At 41.5% G+C, this 27,428-nt stretch overlaps 1 protein-coding gene across 5 annotated transcripts in view; it reads right to left on the bottom strand.

Moving 5' to 3' along the window:
- The window catches only part of ralgps2 (Ral GEF with PH domain and SH3 binding motif 2), a 252,065-nt gene that overhangs the window by 64,133 nt on the left and 160,504 nt on the right, over positions 1–27,428 (bottom strand). For all 5 annotated transcript variants that reach the window (XM_078407415.1, XM_078407417.1, XM_078407419.1 and 2 more), the window contains 5 exons: positions 21,102–21,239; positions 20,928–21,018; positions 14,968–15,035; positions 3,824–3,965; positions 1,629–1,780 (listed from right to left, as the gene is read on the bottom strand). In XM_078407415.1, the coding sequence (XP_078263541.1) occupies positions 1,629–1,780; positions 3,824–3,965; positions 14,968–15,035; positions 20,928–21,018; positions 21,102–21,239 (591 nt within the window). The remainder of the gene's footprint in view (positions 1–1,628; positions 1,781–3,823; positions 3,966–14,967; positions 15,036–20,927; positions 21,019–21,101; positions 21,240–27,428) is intronic.

Raw genomic sequence — 27,428 nt, 5'->3', positions numbered from 1 at the left:
CAATTAGTTGCATTTTGGAAAATCAAACCAGGGCAGGACTTACACAGTGAATGGCAGGGCCCTGGCTTGTGTTGTAGAGCAGTGATCTAGGAGTGCACGTACATAGTTCCTTGAAACTATGAGACATCATATGTAGATAGCATGGTCAAGAAGGCTTTCGATACATTGGCTTTCATCAGTCACGCTATTCAGTAAAGGGACAGATGTTACATCTCCTGCGGTTGCAGGGGAAAATACTGGGGATGGTTTGGGTGGGAAAGGATGAGTGAAGCAAGGAGTTGCGGTGAGAGCAGTCTCTACGGAAGACAGAAAGGGGTAGGAATGGGAAGATGTTGATGGTGGTGGGATCACATTCAAGGTGAAGGAAATGTCGGAGAATGATGTGTTGGATGTGGAGGCTGGTGAGATGAAATGTGGGGACCAGGGCAAATCTATCCTTGCTCCATCGAGGGGGAGGGGGAGCGAGAGCAGAACTACAGAACACAGAGGAGTCACAAGTGAAGGATCCATCTGTCCTTATATCATCTCCCTCACCATTCGGAGACCTCAGCAGCTCTTCCAGGAGAATGAGAGCTTCACGGGTGTCTTCTCTAACCTCATCTACTGCATCCGGTATTGCCTAACTTTGCCGAACTTTTGCGTTCAGTCCGCCAAGGCGTATTGGATCTCCCAATTGCTACCCATTACCATACTGACCTTTCTGTCCTCGGCCTCCTCCATTGCCAGAGTGAGGACACACACAAACTGGAGGAACAGCACCTCATATTTCTCTTGGGTAGCTTACAACCGAATTGTATGAACATTAAATTCTCCAATTTTAGGGAAGTACAACCCCCCCCCCCCCCCCCCCCCCCGCCTTCTTCCCCTCCCTCTCTCCCCTGTGCCCCACTTAGACTTGCACCTATTTCTCCCCTCCACCTGGCTTTCCACCTACATTACTTCCTGTAGCTTCACAATTTGCAACTCTTCAATCCTTTTGTTTCCACCTTCTGGCATTTCAACTCTGGCCTTTGTCCAACTATCTGCCCATCACCCCCCCCCCCCCCTCACCTCACCTGTATCCACTTATTAATTGCCAGGGTTTATCCTACCCCTCCTCTCTTCTAGCCTGTTGGCCCCCTTCCCCCTTCCTCACAATCACAATCAGTCTAAAGAATTCTGACCTGAAATAGCACCTATCAATGTGTACCAGAGATGCTGCTTGATCTCCTGAGTTACTCCAGCACTTAGTGTCTTTTTTTGTAAACCAACTCATGGATTTCCCTATTTCTACTTTTGACTTTCCAGCTGCAAGACCCCTTTTTCCAGTATTTTCTATTTTATTTTAGATTTTCAGCATCTGCAATTTCTTTAGATTTTTAACAGTCATCTGTTTATTGACGAGTAGTTAGTGATAGCAATATCAGCAACAACTACGATAATTTTGCTCATGGTTGAGTGTCGCGTCAATTGGAGAGATGAAATTTACACTGATATTTTGTAGACAATATATATTGGCTTCCCTAAATGACATTTGTGAACCAGATAAACCTATAAGCCATATAATAAGCCATATAGTTATCAAATTTCATACTGTAGTTTTGATTCCAACTTTCTTGAAACTAAAGGCCAGAGATGGATTCACACACCGAGTGATATTCCACTGGAAATGGTGGAGCTTTCTGCCTGGACTCTTGAAGGAGTGTAGTTTTCCATTACGCTATCATCCAGCAAGTGCCGAGGTCTTCCATTGGGAAATGTAGCACTCTTAAACTCAGGTGTATTCATCTTGTGTATAAAACTGTGGGAAAAAAACATTAACACAAATTTTTGTAATTTATATTCTAAATATATTGCACCTTTTAACATTCATGCTTAAATTCAAACTGCATTTTACTTACTTTTCCCCTTGAATAAATTTAATGTCTCTAATGATCTCAATTGATTTTTATGGTCCGTGTATAAAAAATAAACATGCACATTAACAAATTATTTGAGAGTCCATAAATATCAATTACAATTTCTAATCTATTGGTTCATGATCATTATACATGACTCCATCAGTATTTATACCACAACCAATGGTTTGGGTGATTTTAGCAAATTATTTTTAGCTACAATGAACAATATATGGGAACTTCTGAGACAATAAAAATTGTCATAATTTAAATCAATTATTCGTGAGCATATTCATATCATAGCATATCATATCATATATATACAGCCGGAAACAGGCCTTTTCGGCCCTCCAAGTCCGTGCCGCCCAGCGATCCCCGCACATTAACACTATCCTACACCCACTAGGGACAATTTTTACATTTACCCAGCCAATTAACCTACATACCTGTACGTCATGTTGTAGGGAAGATTATTTTATCGTTAGTGGTTCCTACTTTTAGAAAGCCTGTTGATTTTAAGTCTAGATAATGGGTATTGCTCTAAGTAAATGCTGGTATCTGAATTTTGTTATTTGAGTTGGAAATTATGTAGAGTGGAGTTCAAAAAGTGAAGATGAAGAAGCTACATCTGGAGATGGTATGTTATATTATTCCATTGGTGATAACTATAATAATATGGCAGAAAAAGAGAACAGTTCTTTGGATGAAATGGAAAAGAATACTTGACAAGAGGCTCTGGTGTTAAATGTGAACAACCTCTCAGAATGGTTAGCCAAAGGATGAGGAAAATGTTGAATCATATGGATTGCTCATGAATAATAATACAGCTTTGCTGATAATGAGATGTGACGGACTCTGACTTTCTTTAGAGAAGGTAGCGCAGCGGTAGAGTTGCTGCTTTACAGCGAATGCAGCGCCGGAGACACAGGTTCGATCCTGACTACGGGTGCTGCACTGTAAGGAGTTTGTACGTTCTCCCCGTGACCTGCGTGGGTTTTCTCCGAGATCTTCGGTTTCCTCCCACACTCCAAAGACGTACAGGTATGTAGGTTAATTGGCTGGGTAAATGTAAAAATTGTCCCTAGTGGGTGTAGGATAGTGTTAATGTACGGGGATCACTGGGCGGCACGGACTTGGAGGGCCGAAAAGGCCTGTTTCCGGCTGTAGATATATGATGATGATGATGAAGGTGGCTGACGATGGGAGAAATAAAGAACCATGTTAGTTATTCCTATTCTTAATGCCCCTACTGCAGAACAGAGGGTAGATTAATTCATACAGATGGAAGTACTCTATCAAACATACTATTCATCTACTTTTTCTTTCACTCTGCTTAACTATTCCCAACTAATTGAATGTAATTGATACATTTAAAAAATACTTTCTCGGATTGAAATTTCCCAAGTGATGCAACTTTACTGCTTTCATGTCCTTTGCATAACCTGCATAAATCAGAGGTAAAGTAGGCTGATTGGAAATTAATAGCACAGACATGGCAAAAAGATAATCAGGCCAAAAGACGTTATAATCTGCCCGGGTGTTCAAAGATTATAGGAACAATACATGTGGCTGACTTGTGTCACCTGGATGATGAACGAACACCGTCACTCTGGAGCTTTTAGGGTAATACCCAACAATAAAATAATGTTCCATGATGCAATATTTAACACCAAGGAACAGAACAATTAACACAATGTTTCTATTTACTTTAGAAGACCGAACATGCCATGTCCCTGAAAACTGTACTTAAAGCTAAGCAAAGGCGCCCCAAAGTTGGGAAACCAATCAGAAACAATGTGAAATATATGACATAAGATAATCTACCTAAAAAGTACCATCTCCCAATAGCTTCTACATAGTAAATAGGAAAATATTGCATTTCCTACCACCTCTCTGAAAAATTAATGGTTGATCTAAAAGTAATAATAGATGAACAAATTACTGACTTGTATCCAAGACTATGGGACTTCCTGTGTCCATGTGGAAGCAAGTGCCTAGAAGAAGGCGGAGTTGGCGGTGTATTCATTACAGTTGCCTCAGCTGCCATGCTTCGCCGGCTGCTCTGTGGAGATGGTGCTACATCTGGTCCTGCAAATGAAAAAAATGTCAATTTACACAACTGTCTAGTTATGTGTATACCATCATAGGAAGGATGTTATAGCATACAGAATGGTGAAGAATGAGAAGCAATCGGAACTACTCCCATGCACTTATTCTCAAATCTCTCTTATTCAGTTATTGTTGTTGCACTTCAGTGTTGTCACCCCACCACTTCAGATTGCACTACAATCTTTGCACCATTCTGCTGCCTTGTTGTTGTATTTATTGTTTATCATTACTATGTATATCCATCCTTGGAGAATTGTAGTTTGAGGGAAGATGTGATAGAAGTTTCCAAAATTATGGAAGGCATAGATATGGGAGACAGTCAAAATCTTTTTCCCAGGGTGGAAATGTCTAGACTCGAGGGCACAGCTTTAAGGTCAGTGGATAAAAGTTTAAAAGAGCTGTGCAGGGCAAGTTCTTTTTAAAAATAGAGCGATGTGTGCCGGGAGTACGCTGCTGGACGGTGGAAGCAGATACGAAAAGTAGTTTTTAAGAAATTTTTAAAGAGGCACATGAATATGCATAGAAACAGAGAAAATAGTGCAGGAGGCCATTTGGCCCCGAGCCAGCACCGCCATTCATTGTGATCATGGCTGATCATCTACAATCAGTAACCTGTGCCTTCCTTCTCCCCATATCTGATTCCACTAGCCCCTGGAGCTCTATATAACTCTCTTTTAAATTCATCCAGTGAATTGGCCTCCACTGCCTTCTGTGGCAGAGAATTCCACAAATTCACAACTCTCTGGGTGAAAAAGTTTCTTCTCACCTCAGTTTTAAATGGCCTCCCCTTTATTCTTAGACTGTGTCCCCTGGTTCTGGACTCCCCCAACATTGGGAACATTTTTCCTTGTCTAGCTTGTCTAGTCCTTTTATCATTTTATACTTCTCTACAAGATCCCCTCTCATCCTAAACTCCAGTGAATATATGCCTAGTCTTTCCAATCTTTCCTCATATGACAGTCCTTCCATCCCAGGGATTAAGCTCGTGAACCTACGCTGCACTGCCTCAATAGTAAAGACGTCCTTCCTCAAATTAGGAGACAAAAACTGCACACAATACTCCCGATGTGGTCTCACCAAAGCCCTATACAACTGCAAAGGACTTCTTTGCTCCTGTACTCAAATCCTCTCGTTATGAAGGCCAACATGCCATTAGCTTTCTTCACTGCCTGCTGTACCTGCATGCTTACTTTCAGTGACTGTACAAGGACACCAAGGTCTCGTTGCACTTCCCCTTTATCTGATCTGAGATAATAATCTGCCATGGATGGAACGATATGGACCACTTGCACGCAGAGGTTATTTGTTTAATTTGACAATATGTTCAGCACAGAAGAGCCTGATTCGTATTGTTCCGTTCTAAAAAAGGCTTTGAAAAATATTAACACTTTTTTTTGTGGGAATGGAAGAAATTGAGGGGAAAATCTAAAATGATGAGGGAGGATTTTGATATGGTAATATTTTTGCTGGCGAGTGAATCAGTAACAAGGAAAACAGGGATGTATGAAGAAAAACTTAGAAAGAATAGAACACTTTACATAACATAGATAAAGGCAATCAGAAAAATATAATTGAAAACTGAATTAATTGTTGGTAAATATATATTTTCACCATAAGCATTTGAAAAATAAAATGGAAAATGGGGAAATAGCATGAATTAAGATTAAAATCAAATGTACTATTTAGAATCACAGACAGTCATATAACACTGAAACAGACCTTTCAGCCCAGCTTTCACATGCCAACGAAGTGCTCCATCTACACTAGTCCCATCTACCTATGTTTGGCCCATATCTCTCTACACCTTTCCTATCCATGTACCTGTCCAAATGACTTTTAAATGCTGTTGTAGTTTCTGCCTCCCCACCTCCTCTGGCAGGTCATTTCATATATCCACCACTCTCTGTATAAAAAAGTTGTCCCTCAGATTCCTATCAAATCATTCCTCTCTCACCTTGAACCTAGTCCTCTAGTTCTTGATTCCCCCTCCTCTGAGTAAAAGACTCTGTGTATCTACCCTTTCTATTCCCTCAATCTTATACACCTCTATGACATTACATCTCATCCTCCTTTCCACCAAGGAATACAGTCCTGGCCTGCCAAACCTCTCGAAGGTAGACACAAAATGCTAGAGTGACTCAGTGGGACAGGCATCAACTCTGGAGTGACGTTTCAGGTCGAGACCCTTCATCAGACTGATCTTTTTAACACCAAACCTCTCCCTTAACTCAGGCCCTCAAGTCCTGGCAACATCCCCATATATTTTCTCTGCATTCTTTCCAGCTTAACAACATATTTCCTCTAACAGGGCGACCAAAATTGAACACAATACTCCAACAGTTGCCTCACCAGTACCTTGTACTGCTGTAACGTAATATCCCAACTTCTATACTCAAAACCCTGCGAAGGTCCTGCCCTGGTTAGACCTCCCAAGATGCAACACCTTACGTTTATCTGCATTAAACTCCATGAACCATTCCTCTGCCCACTTGATCGAGATCCTGCTGCAACCTTTGATAACCATCTTCACAATCTACAATACCATCCACTTTAGTGTCATCTGCAAGGAGTATTGGTCAAAGAGGGGTAGAAGATCTAGAGAGGATAGAAGGCCATTCTGAAGAAGGGTCGACCTAAAACATTACCCATTCCTTCTCTCCAAAGATGCAGCCTGTCCCACATAGTTACTCCAGTTTTTTGTGTCTATCATTGGTCAGAGTCATAGCACCTATGCGGCACCTGGTTAGTTGGTTTGCTGCAGGAAGACATGCCACTCACAATTTGAAAATAAGGCATAGTCAAAGGTATGGAAGCTAAATGCAGAGACTTTTATTTAATTTGAGAGCACCATACGCTTTGCATGAGAAGTAACACAACACATTTAATCATAGAATTCATAAATCAAAACCCAGAAATGCATACTTTCAACAGCATTGAGAAGTCTGAATATTTTAGATCAGCTGATATAAATACAAACACTCTTTCCTTTTTTTATGCCTGTCATCAGAACTGACGAATTAACAGAAATATTTTGCATTTCCTACATCTTATGTTATGAATAAGAAACTCTACTATTGCAAGAAGCAACTTTCAAATGATATCAAGGAAACTAATTTGTCATGTTCTGGGGCAGTAGTTGTTTGAAAAACCCTATTTCTGGTGGTTCCTGAGATAACTGTAAATCAATTTAATGAAACATCTTTTAGATCCAATTTCCTACATGCCGTTTTCAGATAGGTTTTCCTCATACTTTATTAACAACAAAACAATGATAGCAAATTAATAAATTATAACCGTGCATGATTCATCCCATATAAAATACTAAGGCTTAATGAACATCCAAGGAAAATTTCCTGTTCAAATATTTGGTGCTTATGGTACTTGCATTTCTTGGAATAAATTGAATGGCAGGAAGTTGTTGTATCTGCACAGCTGATAAGGTTGTGACAATTTAATCATGTGATATCTTAATTTTAAAATAATATTTAAGAAAGGTCTGTACAAGGTTCTCGATCTGAAACGTCACCTATCCATGTTCTCCAGAGATGTTGCCTTATCTGCTGTTACTCCAGCATATTTTGTCCTTTTGAGTATTAATCAGCATCTGCAGTTCTGTTTCCACACTCTGACATTTAACAGTGCTTTGAGAATAACATCAGCACATTCACATACCCATACATATGACTAAACCAAATCAGAAAAAAATAAGGCTGGTGTGTTCACTTATCAGTGGATCTTTAAATAATGTAATCAATATTAATTATTGAGAATTATCTCCAAGGTACTGCAGAACTGATTTTACAAGTGTGGAATTTACATTTCTTCTATTTCAACCCCAGTTTTAATAATTGAATTAAAATTTAATATCTATTCCTTTCTTTTCTTTCTCTGAGGAAAGATGCAGAAAAACTTCAGGAGGATATGACCAAGTTAAATTAACAGGTGATGAAACAGGAGATAAAATATATTGTGAGGTCAAGTGTGGAGATGTCATGCTCTAATTAGATAGGACCCTGGTAAAAGCACCTCCGGAATACCTCTTACAGATCTGGTCTCCCTATCTAAGCAAGGTTCTATGTGTAATATGTAATGCAAATTTACTAGAATGATTCTCCAGAAAGGAATAGATCATGTGATCTCATTAAAATACTAATGGGACGCGATAAGACTCGATATTGATAAGAGGTTTTCTCCCTTGTTTAGGATGTCTAATTTCAGAGCTTACAATCACAAAATATTTGACGAGTCATTCTTGAGAGATTCAAATAAATGATTTCACTCGCAGAGAATCTTTGGATTTCTTTACCCTTGCTTATCTTTTCATTTTATGTTGCAGGCGGAGAGAAATAACTCCAATAATACCATGACCGAAAGGAAAAGTACCGAATTACTAACTTGAACTGAAAATTTATCACACTATGGACAATGAAATTTAGTATCCAGCTCTACATTCAGTCTATTAGTGCATTATTATGACATTTTTAGATTCATCAATAACTCACAGTCAATTAGTAGAATGTATAGTAAAATTCAATCAGTTAACCATTCATCAGGAATTAATACGTATACAGAAGACTCTAAGCACACAAAATAAGAACAAGTGTGGGCCATGTGGCCCCTCAAGCTTCTCTAGATCATAGCTGAACTAAATCTGGTCTCAGTCCATTTTTTCGTCTGTTAACCAACACCCAAAGATCTGTTGTTCTTAGCCTTGACTTTTTAGTCTCCACAAATCTTCGTCATGGTCATTTTATATAGACAACATTTTACCCTGATGCAAGGCTGCTAAGTTCCAGTTTTCACATCGAGGAGGACCTTCCTCTCAGCATCTATCTTCTCAAAGCCCCCTCACAATCTTTAATATTTTAATGATTACTTTTCATTCTTCAAAACTCTACTGAGTTCAACCTTTATTCATTTGACAATCACTTCATTCAGAAATCAATGAGTGAACCTTCTCAGAACCTTCTTCAATGCACGTTTATTCCTCCTCAAATAGAGAGAACATAAGGACACTGTGATATCACTAATACCTGGAATATTTGTAGCCAAAAATCCTGACTTTTGTACTGCAACCCCATTGTAATAAAAACTAATATTCTATTTGTTCTCAAGTTATTTGCTGTATCTACATGCCAACTTTACTTTTTCATGTATTATTATGTCAATAATATGAGACCTTACTTTGGACTTCAGAGATACAGCTCGGATACAGGCCCTTCGGCCCACCAAGTCCATGTCGACCAGCGGTACACTTGCACTATCCTATACAATAGGAACAATTTACAATTTTATCAAAGCCAATTAACCTACAAACCTGTACATCTTTAGAGTGTGGGAGGAAACCGGAGCACCCAGAGAAAACCAATGTGGTCACAGGGAGAACGTACAAACTTCAGACAGCACCCGTATTCTACTGCACCCGCAACTCTACTGCTGTACCACTTTACTGCCCTGCTTTTCCTTTCAATCTACCGAAGTGGGAAACTTCATATTTCCCAAAGTCAATACCAACTGTTAAGTATTTGCACACTTAGACCCTATCAAAGCTCAACAATCCTGTCATATCTAATTTAACAGCTTCCAAGAAGAAACTCCAAGCATATCCCTATCCTTGTTAATAGTGAGACCCAGCATATAAGTGCCAAACATAAGGCTGAAGTAATCACCACAATATTTTATCCAAAGCATCATGCGGACGTTATCTTGACCTAGTTCTCTATCATCCCTGAAAGCAGCCCATATTCAAACACAGAACTAGACCACATTCTGTCACAGGCAGATAAGTGGCAAATAACATACAAGTCACATCTGCCCCATCCCACCCTTTTCTGCCTTCTGCAGGGACCACTCTCTCTCTGACTTCCTGTTCATTCATCCCTCCCCACTCATCCATCTCCATCCTCAGACACCCATCCTGCAACTGTAGGAGGTGCAACATCTGTTGCTACACCTCCATCCTCACACCATCCAAGAACCTAAGCAGCCCTTCCAGGTGAGACAGACATTAACATGCACCTCCCCTAACCTTGTCTAATGTGTTTGGTGCTCTTGGTGTGGTTTTCTCTGCATTGGCAATATCAAGTGCAGGCTGGATGACCACTTTGCCAAGCATCTGCGTTCTACCCACAATGGCCATCTTGAACTTCCGGTCACAAACTATTTCAACCCCCCCCCCCCCTTCCTGTTCCCTCACGGATCTCTTTGCCTTTGGTCTTCTCCACAGCCAGAATTAAGCCAAGTGCAAGCTAGAGGAACAGCACCTCATTTTCCACCAGGGCAGTCTACAACCCAATGTCATGAACATTGAATTATTCAATTTCAGGTCACATAGCCCCTCTGCTCCTTACTCTAACATTTTGATCCATCCAAGTTCTCTTGCACACCCCCCTTTTTTCCAAATTAACCTTCCCTAAAATTGTTTGTTGCTTCAGTCTCTTTCCCCTTCCCCTGCTGACTCTATGACATGGATACCTGTAGATTATGACAAAGCTTGCCCGGCTATAATGAGCTACAAAGCAAAGGCGGGCAGAATCGCTGGCAGCACCAGGTCCCTGCCCCGTGAGCTTGATGCATTCTCCGCCCACTTTGAACAAAGGGTCAGTGGAGGAATGTCACCTGCCCCGCCAGCCTTGGGTGCACCTGTACTAATATTTACTGTTGCAGATGTAATATTGGCCTTCCTGAGAGTGAATCCACAGAAAGCAACTGTCAGATGGTCTTCCTGACCTGGACCTATACAGATCAGCTGGCAGAGGTATTTACAGACGTCTTTACCTTTCATTACAGTCTTAAGACCCTACCTCCTTCAAGAAGATTACTATTATCACAGTGCTAAAGAAAGCTGAGGTAGTGTGCTTTAATGAATACCATCCAATGGCTCTGACATCCACCATCATGAAGTGCTTTGAGAGACTGATGATGGTGCACATTAACTCTAGCCTCCCAGTGAGCCTAGATCCACTGTAGTTTGCTTACAGACACCATCTCCCTCACCTATGTCTCATCTTTGGAAAACTTAGACAGCAAGGACTCATATTTATCAACTATAGCTCTGGCTTCATCAATATAATCCCAGCTATCACTGAGGAAGATACACACAATCTCCCAAATGTTCTAGGGGCCGGAGAACCTAGGGTGATGGGGGAACTGAAGGAAATCCACATTAGGCAGGAAATGGTTTTGGGTAGACTGATGGGACTGAAGGCTGATAAATCCCCAGGGTCTGATGGTCTGCATCCCAGGATACTTAAGGAGGTGGCTCTAGAAATGGTGGAAGCATTGGAGATCATTTTTCAATGTTCTATAGATTCAGGATCAGTTCCTGTGGATTGGAGGATAGCAAATGTTATCCCACTTTTTAAGAAAGGAGGGAGAGAGAAAACGGGTAATTATAGACCAGTTAGTCTGACATCAGTGGTGGGGAAGATGCTGGAGTCAATTATAAAAGACGAAATTGCTGAGCATTTGGATAGCAGTAACAGGATCATTCCGAGTCAGCATGGATTTACGAAGGGGAAATCATGCTTGACAAATCTACTGGAATTTTTTGAGGATGTAACTAGGAAAATTGACAGGGGAGAGTCAGTGGATGTGGTGTACCTCGACTTTCAGAAAGCCTTCGACAAGGTCCCACATAGGAGATTAGTGGGCAAAATTAGAGCACATGGTATTGGGGGTAGGGTACTGACATGGATAGAAAATTGGTTGACAGACAGAAAGCAAAGAGTGGGGATAAATGGGTCCCTTTCGGAATGGCAGGCAGTGACCAGTGGGGTACCGCAAGGTTCGGTGCTGGGACCCCAGCTATTTACGATATACATTAATGACTTGGATGAAGGGATTAAAAGTACCATTAGCAAATTTGCAGATGATACTAAGCTGGGGGGTAGTGTGAATTGTGAGGAAGATGCAATAAGGCTGCAGGGTGACTTGGACAGGTTGTGTGAGTGGGTGGATACATGGCAGATGCAGTTTAATGTAGATAAGTGTGAGGTTATTCACTTTGGAAGTAAGAATAGAAAGGCAGATTATTATCTGAATGGTGTCAAGTTAGGAAGAGGGGATGTTCAACGAGATCTGGGTGTCCTAGTGCATCAGTCACTGAAAGGAAGCATGCAGGTACAGCAGGCAGTGAAGAAAGCCAATGGAATGTTGGCCTTCATAACAAGAGGAGTTGAGTATAGGAGCAAAGAGGTCCTTCTACAGTTGTACCGGGCCCTGGTGAGACCGCACCTGGAGTACTGTGTGCAGTTTTGGTCTCCAAATTTGAGGAAGGATATTCTTGCTATTGAGGGCGTGCAGCGTAGGTTCACTAGGTTAATTCCCGGAATGGCGGGACTGTCGTATGTTGAAAGGCTGGAGCAATTAGGCTTGTATACACTGGAATTTAGAAGGATGAGGGGGGATGTTATTGAAACATATAAGATAATTAGGGGATTGGACACATTAGAGGCAGGAAACATGTTCCCAATGTTGGGGGAGTCCAGAACAAGGGGCCACAGTTTAAGAATAAGGGGTAGGCCATTTAGAACGGAGATGAGGAAGAACTTTTTCAGTCAGAGAGTGGTGAAGGTGTGGAATTCTCTGCCTCAGAAGGCAGTGGAGGCCAGTTCGTTGGATGCTTTCAAGAGAGAGCTGGATAGAGCTCTTAAGGATAGCGGAGTGAGGGGGTATGGGGAGAAGGCAGGAACGGGTTACTGATTGAGAGTGATCAGCCATGATCGCATTGAATGGTGGTGCTGGCTCGTAGGGCTGAATGGCCTACTCCTGCACCTATTGTCTATTGTCTATTGTCTAAACTCATCTCCAAACTCCTGGGCCTAAGAATCAGCACTCCCCATCCCACTGCCACTGGATCCTTGTTTTTCTCACCCACAGTCAATGAGGATGGGTAACAATACCCCTCCACAATAATTATCAACTGCTTTACTCCCTATACATGCATAACTGTATGGCTTGCAGATGACAACACCGTGGTGGGCTGGATCATGAACAATGACAAGACGGAGTACCGGAAGGAAATAGAGAACTTAATAACATGGGTGTCAGGACACAATTTCCCCTCAACATCAGAAAATTGAAGGGGCTAGTTATCAACTTCAGGAAATGTGTTGAAGTACATGCCAAATTCAGTATCAACGGTGTCAAAGTGGAAATAGTTTAGAGCTTCAAGTTGTTTGGTGTTAATATTACCAAGGATCTGTCATGAATCAATCATGTTGAAGCGATAGCCAAAGAGGCACGCCAATGCCTCTACTACCAGAGGAGATTGAGGAACTTCAACATGTCTCCAATGACTCTAACAAAACTCTACCAATGCACCTTAGAAAGCATATGGTCTGGATGCATCACAGCCTGGTTTGTGAACAGCTCTGCCTGCAAGATATTGCGGGGAGTTGTGGATGTAGCCCGGTCCATTACACAGACCAGACTCCCCACAATTGACTCCATCTACTATCTCAGAAAAGCTGCCAACATAATCAAAGTCTTGTCCCACCCTGGTCATTTCTTCTCCCTGCTTCCGTCTGTCAGGTTGTACAGAAGCTTGAAAGCACCACAAGGCTCGAGAACAGCTTCTTCCACTCTGTTACCAGGCTTCTGAATGGTCCTTCCATAAGCTAGGGTTTGATTCACCTCTACCCCATTGCGGACATTGGATTTTGTCTATGGAACTGATAGCACTATGCTACAATGCTGAGAACTGTATTCTGCACTCTGTATCTTCTCCTTTGTCTACCTATTGCACTTCAGTTTGACTTGATTGTATTTATGTATGGTTTATCTGAACTGATAGGATAGCATGTAAAACAAACCTTTTCACTGTACCCCAGCACACGTCACAATAAACCTAAACCTAAATCGAATCTGCCTATCAAGCACATACTCTATCAACCTGGTTCCTTAGCTGCTCACCTCAACTCATTGTTCCTATGCCCAGCATCTCTCTCATATCTGGTTTCATTCATCATTTTCATCTTTTATCAGATTCCATAATCTGTAGCTCTTTGTTGGCTGTACTAAACAACTCTGCCACTCTCCAACCTCCCCCTCCCCCCTAAGCCAAACTGTCAATTATCCCTTTCCCTCCACAGATGGTGTTTGACTCGCTGAGTTCCTCCAGCAGTTTGATTTTTGCTCCAGATCTCAGCATCTTATGCCTGTAACATGTATGCCTTAAAGTGCTAGACAGAGAAATATAATAATTTAACCACCTATCTTTAATATTTAAAGATTGCATCATGGCCAAGCACACCATCGTTGACATTTTAAGGGCCACTATTATCCAGAAACTCAATTAGGCTTAGTCACAAATGGGCAATAATCACCACAGTGGAACCATGCAGCAGCTGTAGTGCCTGATATTATGTAATCAAATTTTGTAGCCACTAAGACTGGGTCATCCTGGCAAGATTACAACCTTTAGTAGAATATATATTTAAAAATTAGCCTCAAATTTTGCTGTGTTGAATAACTGCCCATTCAAAGAAAACAGGCAATTAGATGTAATATTTCCCATTGCATTTGTACAAACATAAACGTAACTTTAATATCAACTTCTGCATTTCTAAGAACTAATCTTATACTTGGATCTGGAAAGATATCTCATCAAGAATATAAAAATGCTATATATATTCTTACAAATAACAATCAAACATAAAATGTTACGAGACCCCACTCCCCCCCCCCCCCCCCCCACCTTCAATAAGACAGGTTCCCTGTGTGTAGAGGCAGTTAATTAATTCTCACTTCTTAGAAGATATTAACATGGCTGCTGAGAGTAGCTAATATATTAACTGTTTTTCCCTGACTCTACTGAAAAAGCCACAGATGGCATAAGTTCAAATCAAAGGTAACCTCATAGCACAGTTTCAAAAATAACTATATACTTGCATCTGATTTGTAGAGACACAGTATAGAATATAGCAGTATCACAGGAAACCAGGAACATTATAGTGGACAAGTAAAACAATTCACTTACCTGCAAGATCTTCTCTTGAGGCAGTGGATTGCGGTGTACTGGTACCAGGCTCAATTCTTAATGACAATCTGTTAGAGAAAGATGTGATGAGTAACATTGTGGGAAGAAACGTAATGCAACGGTATGAAGATGTTGCATTTACTTATAATGTAGCATTAAATTGTGTAACAAAATTGGGAAAACTTTCTACTCTTTAGTTAGCACCTTCCAAACCCATAATCTATACCAACGAGTAGAACAAGGGCACCAAAAGCATGGGAATGCCATCACCTGGATGTTGTCCTCCAAGCTACACACCATCCTGACAAGGAAGTAAATCGCTGTTCCTTCGCCTTCAGATTGCATTCAGATCCTGTAACTCCCTTCCTAGTGTTGTTGGTATAACCATACCTCAAGGACTACATCTCACCATCATCTTCACAAGGACAATTAAATGTTGGCTCAACCTGTAAAGCCCACATCCCTTAAATGAATAACATAAAAATGACTAACGATACTCGATGTCAGAATGCAATGCATCATTCAGCAATTTTACAGTACTTTTGTTATTTCTTCATAATTATAGATAATAGCACATTTACCTGAATGCCGTTGGAGTCAGCTGTGGTTCAGTTAGTATCATTCTATCTGCATCAGAATGTATTAATCAGAGACCAAACACAAAAAAACTAGCCTGATACTCCAAATGCAATATTGAGTCTGTCTGTCTGTACTGTGAAATGTTCTGCCATTTGGATGAAATGTTAACCCAAGGGACTCCAGGGAGATTTAAAAACCCATGATCTATTTCAAGAATAAGTAGGATAGTAACCCCTGAGGTCTTGCCCAGCTTTTATCCCTCAAATGAAAATCGTTTACTAAAATTAACTCATCCGTTTCACATTGCTGTTTGCGTGAGCTTATCTTTCTTACAACAATTGTTACTCTTTATAAATATTCCTTTGATATATGAAACATTGGTGATAGATTGAAATAGAAATGAAGGGCACTGTATAAATCATCTTGGATGTCCTATAATATAAAGCCTCATCTTGGGAGCAGATGCGGTGGAGACGGAAGAATTGAGAGTAGAGGACAGCGTCTTAGCTGGAGGCAGAGTGGGAGGAAGTGCAGTCCAGATAACCGTGGCAGTTGGTTGGTCTTTTGTTTAAGAATTGCACATTATTCCTGAATGGTCTGATCTCACACTATTCTTCAGGCTTAAATTTTTATGAATTGCTGAGCTCTTTTGTATGCATAAGATGATTTATACTTCACTACTTGTGGATTTAACTATTAAGTGATAATAATCAGTGGCACAGTGGTTTAGCCCCAGCAACATGCTGATCCAATTCTGTGTCAAGTTTGAATATTCTCCCTATGATTGTGTGGTTTTCCACCACATGGTTTGGTTTCCTCCTGCATCCTGAGACATATTGGTTGATAGTTTAAATGGCACTATAAATCCCTAGTATGGGTGAGTGACAGGAGAATTAGGAGGTAGTTGAAGGACATATGAAAGAGATTACTGGAAATTAATTTGGGGAGTGGAATGGGACTGAAAGGAATGCACTGGGAACCAGCAGATACCTGATGGGCCGAATGGCCTCCTTCCACATTTAAACAAAATATAATTTATGATTATTATGTTGCCTATCTTTGGAGTGTAGGAGGAATCTGGTGCCGCTGGAGAAAACCCACGCGGTCACGGGGAGAATGTGCAAACTCTGTACAGACAGCACCCGTCATCAGGACTGAACCTGGGTCTCTGGCGCTGTAAGGCAATAACTCTATCGCTATGCCACCGTGCCACCCCTAGTAGTTACTAAATTTGGAGTCAATGTTCAGCGTGTGGCTTCACTCTGGAAATGGAGGCAGCACAGGACACAAAGGTCAGTTTGGGAATGGGACAGGAGGGTTAAAATGGTTAGTAACCGGGAGATCAAGTAGGCTTTATTTTCTGCTGTTATCAGACCACTGAATGGGCCATGGATGTTGTATCGATCTTCCGACCCATCTCATTGTGATCTTGCCCTATTTTTTTACTACACTTTCTCTGCAGCTGTAACACTGTAACTTCAACACTCTCGTTATTGTCCTCTTTGGACTACCTGCTGTATTTGTGTATGGCTTGATTGTATTCATTTTTGGTACGATTGTGATTGAATGACAAGTAATCAAAGTTTTCACTGTATCTTGGTGCATGTAACAATAATAAGCCAATACTATACATACGTGTTCAATTTTTTTGGAGAGAACCCGTCACCCCTGCCCCTCTTCTCATCTGTCCAATTTACCTCCTTTATTTGGTTCTACGTTTCATCTTCCTTCCCTATCAAATTACATAATCTGCATGCCTTTGTTGCCTCAAACTATCACCTCCCAACCTTTCCTTCGCCACTTGATACCATCTGCCGATCAACCTATCACCTGCCAGCTCTTGCCTCAGCCCCCTCCCCCCTTTCAGTCCAGATGAAGGGTCCTGACCCGAAATGGTGACTGTCCATATCCTCCACAGATGCTGCTTGACCCTCTGAGGGTTCCTCCAGCAGATTATTGCTCCAGATTCCAGCATGTGCAGTTTCTTGTGTCTCCAAAGTCTATGTGAGTTCCAGTTTTTGTGTTTCAGGGAGGACTTTGACAAGCTTTGGGTTTTTCTCACCATCCATGGCAACTGGTAACTTGTGGCTACATTTGAAGTAACAAAGACCAGAGTCATAAGCACAACTACCCATGCACCCAATCCTGATTCTGGCCATACACTCACACCCTAACTTCATAAGAGCAATACTATGCATATATCCATGTAACTGGGAAACCAGAAGATCAAGCAGCATCTGTGGAAACATTTCCATGATGTATTCCTGAAATAGTGCAACATCCCCACTGACTCTGCCAAGTTTCTGACCAATGACAAATCAACATGGAGAAGGAGCATTTGGGCTAGCACTAAGGACCTGAAATCCAAGTGGTTTGAGCAAATGGAAGCCCACCATAATGGATGGAATTCTGAATATATTACATTTCCTTTTTCTATACTGCAAGTTACAGCTTCAGAGAACTCTTGCACATTTAAATGATACAATTTCCCTCTGATAAAATCATATTCACTCTAGCTAATCACATAGTGCTTTACTGAACATTTTACCTGATGTTTCCACACTAGAATTCACAAACCAAACCAGCTAGATCCCCGATTAGAGCAATGAACTGCAGTACACAAACAGATGTTCAGACTGAAAAAAATACAAGGTAAAAAACACACTACAGATATAATTTAGTGGATTTATTTATTTATTTCAAAACTGTATTAAAAGTATTGTGCAGCTGAAGCAGCTCAGCTTGAAACAAATATGGCAAATGACATTGGTGAATAACTGCAATAAATAAAACTAAATATTACTTTTCTGAAATCTTGTCTGACTTGTCCACAACATAGTAATTTTTTTAAAAATTCAGTAGGGACTTACTTATGAATAACTAAAAGCAGCTGAGGCTTTGGTTTAACTTCTCATCCAAAAGCACAACATTCACCACAGTTCAAAACGTGTGCCGATCTAATTAATCAATCAATGAAGTACTCAAGACTCTGATTCTGTTACATACCACAACTGACACCTTATTTGCCATAACACTGTTTTGAAATGAGGAAAAGCAACTATTAAGATAGTGTAAAAAAGATACAAAGTGCTGGAGTAAGTCAGCAGGTCATGCAGCATCTCTAGAGAACACTATTTCAGGGAGGATCCCTACCTGAAACATCTCTCATCCTTGTTTCCCAGAGATACTGCACTGTTAAAGATGATGGACCGAAAAGGCTCTGACCATCTACTACGCATCTCATAATTTTACATTCTTTTCTCAGGTCTCCCCAAAAACTCCGGCATTCCAGAGAAAACAATCCGTCTCTCCAACCTCTCCCTGCAGCTAATACCCCCTAATCCAGGCATCATTGTGAAGAAGGGTTCGACCCAAAAAGTAACCTATCCATGTCCTTCAGAGATGCTGCCTGACCTGGTGAGTTTCACCAGTACTTTGTGTCTTTGTTTTATAAACCAACATCTGTAGTTCCTTGTATCTACATTTAAATACTCTGACGCTTTCAAAACAAGGGTCACAAAATTAAACAGCAATTTAAAAAAAAATGAACTTAAGGAGCTTCACAATGGTAAAACAATAAACATCTTTCAGTATATACCCATTCAAAGAAACATAGAAAATAGGTGCAGGAGTAGGCCATTCGGCTCTTCGGGCCAGCACCGCCATTCAATATGAACATGGCTGATCATCCAAAATCAGTACCCCGTTACGGCTTTTTCCCATATCCCTTGATTCCCTTAGCCCTAAGAGCTAAATCTAACTCTCTCTTGAACACATCCAGTGAATTGGCCTTCACTGCCTTCTGTGGCAAAGAATTCCGCAGATTCACAACTCTGGGTGAAAATGTTTTTCCTCATCTCAGTCCTAAATGGCCTACCCCTTATTCTTAAACTGTGACCCCTGGTTCTGGACTTCCCCCAACATTGGAAACATTTTTCCTGCATTTACCCTGTTCAATCCTCTATGAATTTTATATGTTTCTATAAGATCCCCTCTCATCCTTGTAGATTCCAGCGAATACAATCCCAGTCGACCCATTCTTTCATCATATGTCAGTCCTGACACCCCGGGAATTAACCTGGTGAACCTACGCTGAAACTCCCTCAATAGCAATAATGTCCTTCCTCAAATTAGGAGACCAAAATTGCACACAATACTCCAGGTGCGGTCTCACCAGGGCCCTGTACAACTACTGTAGGACCTCCCCTTCTTCTAATCTGACACCATTCAGATAATAATCTACCTTCCTGTTCTTGCCACCAAAGTGGATAACCTCACATTTATCCACATTATACTGCATCTGCTATGCTGCTGCCCACTCTTCCAACCTATCCAAGTCACCCTGCAGCCTCATAGCATCCTCCTCACAGCTCACTCTGCCACCCAGCTTTGTGTCATCTGCAAACTTGAAGATGTTACATTTAATTCCTTTGTCTAAATCATTGATATATATTGGAAACAACTGAGGTCCCAGCACCGAGCCTTGTGGCACCTTATTAGTCTGCCATTCTGAAAAGGACCCGTTCATTCCTACTCTTTGCTTCCTGTCTGCCAACTAGTTCTTTATCCATGTCAATACCTTACCCCCAATACCATGTGTTCTAATTTTGCACACTAATCTCTTGTGTGGGACCTTGTCAAAGGCTTTTTGAAAGTCCAGATACACCACATCCACTGGCTCTCCCTTATCCATTCTACTTGTTACATCCTCAAAAAATCCCAAAAGATTAGTCAAGCATGATTTCCCCTTCATAAATCCATGCTGACTTTGACCGATCACTTTACTGCTTTCCAAATGCGCTGCCATTACATCTTTAATAATTGACTCCAGCATCTTCCCCACTACCGATGTAAGACTAACTGGTCTATAATTCCCTGTTTTCTCTCTCCCTCCTTTCTTAAAAAGTGGGTTTATATTGGCTACCCTCCAGTCCACAGGAACTGATCCAGAGTGGAGAGAACATTGAAAAATGATCACCAATGCATCCACGATTTCTATGGCCGCCTCCTTGAGTACTCTGGGATGCAGACCATCAGGCCCTGGGGATTTATCTGCCTTCAGTCCCAACAGTTTACCTAACACCATTTTCTGACTAATGTGGATTCCCTTCAGTTCCTCCCTCCCACTAGATCCTCGGTCCCCTAGTATTTCCGGGAGATTGTTTGTGTCTTCCTTAGTGAAGACAGAACCAAAGTACTCATTTAACTGTTCTGCCAATATCTATTTCTCATGATTAGTTATCCTTGCTACTTTTATTGGAACATGCTTCAGTATTTTGCTCAAAAATTATTTTATCATTAGAGGTTTTTACTACACATTAAATGACAGTTAGGAAAGCTCATTTTGAAAAGAGAATCAAGCTAGAAACATGAAAACCTACTTGTAATTGTCATCCTCAACAAATTTCTGAAGTTCTTCAATGTATCGTACTGAATTCAGGTATTTCTGAACATGGGGCAACAAAGGGATATCTAAAGAAAACAATACATCAAAGAGTAAAATATCAAACATTTTATTGGGGAATTTCATGGAAGAATTTGCTCATATAACTCACCATAATCACAAGACTGCTGAAGATCAGAAATAATTCTCAAAATATTGTTCATTAGGTTTGATCTTTGTTCACTCTCAATGATGCTGTGTGTGGATGGATATGCAGAGTCAATATAGGTCAAATCAGACAAATAAATGCCTGTAAAACATAAAGGTTAAAAAAAAAGCCATGACAAAGTGAGAATAGAACAAACCTCAAAGATTAAGTGCTGAAACATTTTGGGAAATTAGAAAATTACACTTCACGAGGGACATAGATGTCAAAAACAAGAGCCTTAAAAATACAATTGATTATTCAGTATCCAATTTTGAAAACAAATACTTTTACACAGCTGTGCATTGCATAAAATTAAAATTCTACCGAAGTTCTATTTAACGACTGATTCAAACATTTAAGATATGAAAGATGAAGGTGGGACAACATATATTGCCCATTTAAAGGAGTAGAGTATAGTCATAGAGTATATATACACCATGGCTTAATATGTCATTGGTGTCAATTGTATTCAATGGACACTCATCAATGGATGCCATTGTTTTCAATGGACACTCATCAATCTTAATCCTGTCTTCCAGCACTTGGTCCCTCAGAAAGATACATAGATAAATAGACAATAGGTGCAGGATTAGGCCATTCGGCCTTTCGAGCCAGCACTGCCATTCAATGTTTAAGAAAATAATTGCAAATGTTGGTACAAATCAAAGGTGTTTATTCACAAAATGCTGGAGTAACTCAGCAGGTCAGGCAGCATCTCAGGAGAGAAGGAATGGGTGACGTTTCGGGTTGAGACCCTTCTTCATACTGATGTCAGGGGGGCGGGACAAAGGAGGGATATAGGTGGAGACAGGAAGTTAGAGGGAGAACTGGGAAGGGGGAGGGAAAGAGAGGGACAGAGGAACTATCTAAAGTTGGAGAAGTCAAAGTTCATACCGCTGGGCTGCAAGCTGCCCAAGCAAAATATGAGGTGCTGTTCCTCCAATTTCCGGTGGGCCTCACTATGGCACTGGAGGAGGACCATGACAGAAAGGACAGACTGGGAGTGGGAGGGGGAGTTGAAGTGCTCAGCCACCGGGAGATCAGGTTGGTGAAGGCGGATTGAGCGAAGATGTTGAGCAAAACGATCGCCGAGCCTGTGTTTGGTTTCGCCGATGTAAAGAAGTTGACATCTAGAGCAGCGGACAGGGACAGCGGTAAAGAGACAGGTGTTGCATCTCCTGCGGTTGCAGGGGAAAGTGCAGTGGGGATTATGTTGCAGTGGGGATGGGGTGGTTTGGGTAGGAAGGGACGAGTGGACCAAGGAGTTACAGAGACCGCTCCCTCCGTAACTCCCTGGTCCATTCGTCCCTTCCTACCCAAACCACCCCATCCTCGGGCACTTTCCCTTGCAACCGCAGGAGATGCAACACTTGTCCCTTTACCTCCCCCCTCAACTTCATCCAAGGACCCAAACAGTCTTTCCAGGTGAGACAGAGGTTCACCTGCACCTCCTCCAACCTCATCTATTGTATCCGCTGAGTTACTCCAGCATTTTGTGAATAAATACCCGCCATTCAATGTGATCATGGCTGATCATCAACAATCAATACCCCGTTCCTGCCTTCTCCCCATACCCCTTAATTCCGCTAGCCCTAAGAGTTCTATCTAACTCTCTCTTGAATGCATCCAGTGAATCGGCCTCCACTGCATTCTGAGGCAGAGAATTCCACAAATTCACAACTCTGTGTGAAAAGGTTTTTCCTCGTCTCAGTTCTAAATGGCCTACCCCTTATTATTAAACTGTGGCCCCTTGTTCTGGACTCCCCCAACATCAGGAACATGTTTCCTGCATCAAGCGTGTCCAATCCCTTAATAATTCTATATCTTTCTAATAAGATCCCCTCTCATCCTTCTAAATTCCAGTGAATACAAGCCCAGTTGCTCCATTCTTTCATCATATGACAGTCCCGCTCACATCTTTCTATGCCTCGGATATTCAAGTGCTTTTCTAGACACTTATTAAATGCTGTCAAGTAAATCTGCCTCGGGCAGTGCATCCTAAGTACTCACCATATTCTGGGTAGAACAATTCCTTCCCCCCCCCCGCTCCTCAGATTCCCTCCAAATGTCTTACCCCTTGATGGTGGGAAGTCGCCTTCTTAATGGCTTGTAGAAGTTAATACCCTCAACAGACCCTTCTGAGTACATTAAATGAGTGTCATGGAGCCATTGAATCATACAGCACAGAAACATGTCTTTCACCTTGCCAAGTCCACTTTGATCATTTCGCACCCAAGTACACCAATCCTATTTTATTCGCTATTCATTCATATTCTCCCCATAGATCCTAAAATCATCACTAAGAAAACACAGGAATCCATCAATCACAGGGAGAACATTCAGACTCCATACACGCAGCACTTGTGGTCAGGACTGAATCTGGATCACTAGTGCTGTGAAGCAGCAGCTCCTCTAGATGCTGTAAGAGGTAAGGCTATCAGCAAACACACAGCCATGATAAAGATTTCACAAATACTCCTTTTTCTAGTGCCAACCCATAAACTTTCTGTTCTGTGAAAACCAGTATGAAAACATAGAATCACACCACAGCAACACACCAGCTGACGGCATTTCTTCATGTCATTATTCCCCATCTCTAATTGGTCCAAGATGGTGATGTCATTAATTTGACAGTTAATGTTTCACGATACAATAATCTTGTAAAAGTACCTTAATCACAAGTCCGGATGATTTGTGTAATCGCTATTCTAAATGTCCTGGTATTCTTCCCCTTTAAAGGGTGTGTGTGAGTGTCTATGATGTGTGTGTGCGTCTGTCTGTCTGTGATGTATGTGTCTGTGTGTGTATGCATGTGTATTTACGTGCGAGTCTGTGTGTGTGCATATGTGCCTGTGCATGCACATGTCCGTGCCTTAGTATTCTTTCCAAAATTCTGTGCCCAGAACTGATATAATACCCCTGTTAAGGCCCAAAGAACATAATTTCCTTGCTTTTGTATTTGATATGCTAGAAATAAAGCCATGGATTCTAATGTGTTATTTTTTTACTTTGGCTATAATTTTCTGCATTCGCCATTCACTGTTGCAGGGTTACACCATCCCAAAAGGTACACATCTACTCTCTGTCTATCTACGAAACGATAGAACTTTATTTATTGTAAACTTTATTTATCATGTTCTTGATATGGTATCCCTTCCAAAATTAAAAAATGGTGGGCTTGTCAATGTCGTTTGATGGATTTGTCATTATCACTGAACTCTGACATGACATGCTCTATAATACTATGCAGATCATGAGTCTTGAAAATCGTAATAGTACCTGGGTTGTAGCAATGATGTAGTGTATGGGGACAAGAGAACTTACTATGAATTTCATCAGCCATGTCCTCGATGTTAACAGTATAACCTGGGGCATTGAGGATAATGGTCAAAGCTTGGTTATCCAGGTAATTTTCCATTGAAGAGGTCAAAGCCACTATGATACAGGCAATGTTCTCCCAGGCTTCTTTGTTAAATCGTCACACTCTGGAAAAATTGGCCCAGAGTAATTCCCAATAATTACATCACGTTATTCCACATTCCAAATATCGGAGCATTCCAATATCCAGTTGATACCGAATTATTAAAAGTAGAGCTAAACATCATTTTCAACAATCAGTCCATATGTCCTGAACGTTCCAAGCTATTCATTCCAGGCACTGGGAAAAGAGCCAGTTCCATTGGTTTCTGAAACTTTATAAATATCACAAGATATATAGTTGAGAAACTCTACCTCTCCCCACTTAATGATTTTTCAATATGGCTTCCCTGTCTGCCAGAATATAAAGTGAGCTCAGTTTGGTTCCACATCACTGCCAACATCAAATAAATAAAAACTCTCTGAAATGTCTCACTTTCATAAAAGAATCAATGCTCCGCTTTAATAGAACGTAATTTTGAAACTGGTGCACAACAGGCCAGAATTTAGAAAAATAAAATTAACGTGACCACTGAAAGCTTAATAAAACTACTTTGGGAAATATCCAATGACCATATCTGGTCTTTCAGAGTTCAAACCTGCTGATCTGATTTGTAAAGAATTAAAGAAGATTAAATTGGGACGATTGCAAAATATGATCCAAAGAATATTCATTTCGAAATTATCCAAATTCAACCTTTCACGCTGAAAAAAAGGTTACTTGAAAAGGAGAGGACACTGTATCCACTAACCTGGACTTACGAAACATCAGTAAAGCTTAACATATATTTCACCATGGATTCATAAGCTCTGGTGCAGGAACATGCAAGTGTACTCAGTCCTCATCATCAGCAGATCTATACATGGTCGGTTTCACGCCCCATTCAATTTTTTTTCTATCAATACATCTTTTTACATCTACATGCTGCAGATCCATCATTGCTCCCATAAGCATGGAGATTGGTTCCAGATCACCTGATTCTAATTGCTGTGCACTTTTCCAATAGAGCAGTGTTTGTTTATGCAGCAGTATATTGCCATTTCAAATCCAATCAAAAGCCTTACATGTTTATTGGCGGAGGGGATTAATGATAAAATGAGAAGGCCTGAGTGGCAATCATACATTTTGTTATCCCTGGGTAATCCTTGTGGATAACAATGACTTAGTACAATTGGAAAGATACAGCCCAAGATGTTTGCCAGATTTATTTTAATTTCTTCTCAAATTGTGCCCACTTCAGAAAAATTTGTTGAATATACCAGCAAAGTATTTACTATCAATATTGATAAAATAAAATTTATCGATCTGGACTCATTCACCAAAATTGTGAAACACACAATAATAAATCTGTATGAAATCATCACCCAAAAATAAAATTAAAGGCACTACAAGCCATGGCTCGAGAACTGACAATCATGTATATCTATATACAAAAACTCTCGTTTGTTTGTTTGTTTGTTCCTGAACTACAGCCAAAAAGGTACATGATAGCACACCAACTTTAGGCCCACCTTACTCACCGTCATCCCTTTGGTGCTAATGGAAGAAGTTTAATTGAAATGGTGTTATATTTTTAAAGTTATTCACATTTTAAAGTTTTAAAAAACGCGCATGCGCAGTTGGGGCTCCGGTGATCTGGTACTTACGTAAGATGGCCGCCGCATCCGCACGTGTGCAGAACAAACGTGTCCGCGCCTGCGCCGTTGGGGCCCATTGAGTAGGGCTCGGCCGCCTGTCTCTTGGGGGCGGGTTTGCCGGCTCCGTAGCGGCAGGAGAGCCAGGCCTGGTGCCGGGGGAAGCAGCCGGAGCCTGGGCCTGGACGTGACCGGGTAACTGCAAGCCTGATGTGGGCCAAGGGATGACGCTTTGGGTCGAGACCCTTCTTCAGACTGATGTCAGGGGAGGGTGCGCAACAAAGATAGGAGGAGACGGGAAGACTAGTGGGAGAACTGGGAAGGGGGAGGGGATAGAGATGGAAAGCAGGGACGTTAGAAAAGTCAATGTTCATACCGCTGGGGTGTAAATTACCCAAGCAAAATATGAGGTGCTGTTCCTCCAATTTGCGCTGGGCCTCACTCGAACAATGGAGGAAGTCCAGGACAGAAAGGTCAGATTGGGAATGAGAGGGGGAGTTGAAGTGCTGAGTCACCGGGAGATCAGGTTGGTTAAGGCGGACTGAGCGGAGGTGTTGAGCGAAACGATCGCCGAATCTGCACTTGGTTTCGCTGATGTAGAGAAGTTGACATCTGGAACAGCAGATACAAAAGATGAGGTTGGAGGACATGCAGGTGAACCTCTGCCTCACCTGGATAGACTTTTTGGGTCCTTGTATGAAGTCGAAGGGGGAGGTAAAGGGACAGGTGTTGCATCTTCTGCGGTTGCGGGGGAAAGTACCTGGGGAGGGGGTGGTTTGGGTGGTGTTAGAGATTAAGGCCTGGTGCTTGTCTGTGGGGTTATGGTCCAAGGATAAGTAGGAGGAGGTGTCTGAGAGTTGTCGTCTGGCCTCAGTCCGGTAGAGGTTAGCACGCCAGACTACCACGGCACTTCCCTTGTCGGCGGGTTTGATAACTAAGTCGGGGCTGCTGCCGAGTGAGCGGAGGGCTGTATGTTCAGGAGGGGAGAGGTTAGAGTAAGTCAGGGGAGTGGAAAATTTGAGGCGGTTGATGTCCCCCCGGCAGTTATAAATGAAAAGGTCTAGTGAAGATAGATGGCCAGCCAGGGGAGTCCAAGAGGAGGGGTTCCGCTGGAGATGGGAGAAGGGGTCATCACTGGGTGGTGAGGACTCCTTCCCATGAAAACGGCCCGGAGGCAGAGGTGACGGAAGAAGAGCTCCACATCGTGGCAGACCCAGAACTCGTTGAGGTGGGGGTGGA

Source organism: Rhinoraja longicauda, chromosome 11, assembly GCF_053455715.1.
Source record: "Rhinoraja longicauda isolate Sanriku21f chromosome 11, sRhiLon1.1, whole genome shotgun sequence".
NCBI classification, from domain to species: domain Eukaryota; kingdom Metazoa; phylum Chordata; class Chondrichthyes; order Rajiformes; family Arhynchobatidae; genus Rhinoraja; species Rhinoraja longicauda.
Note: the sequence above shows the minus strand (reverse complement) of the source record. Positions and strands in the feature narration are given on the sequence as shown.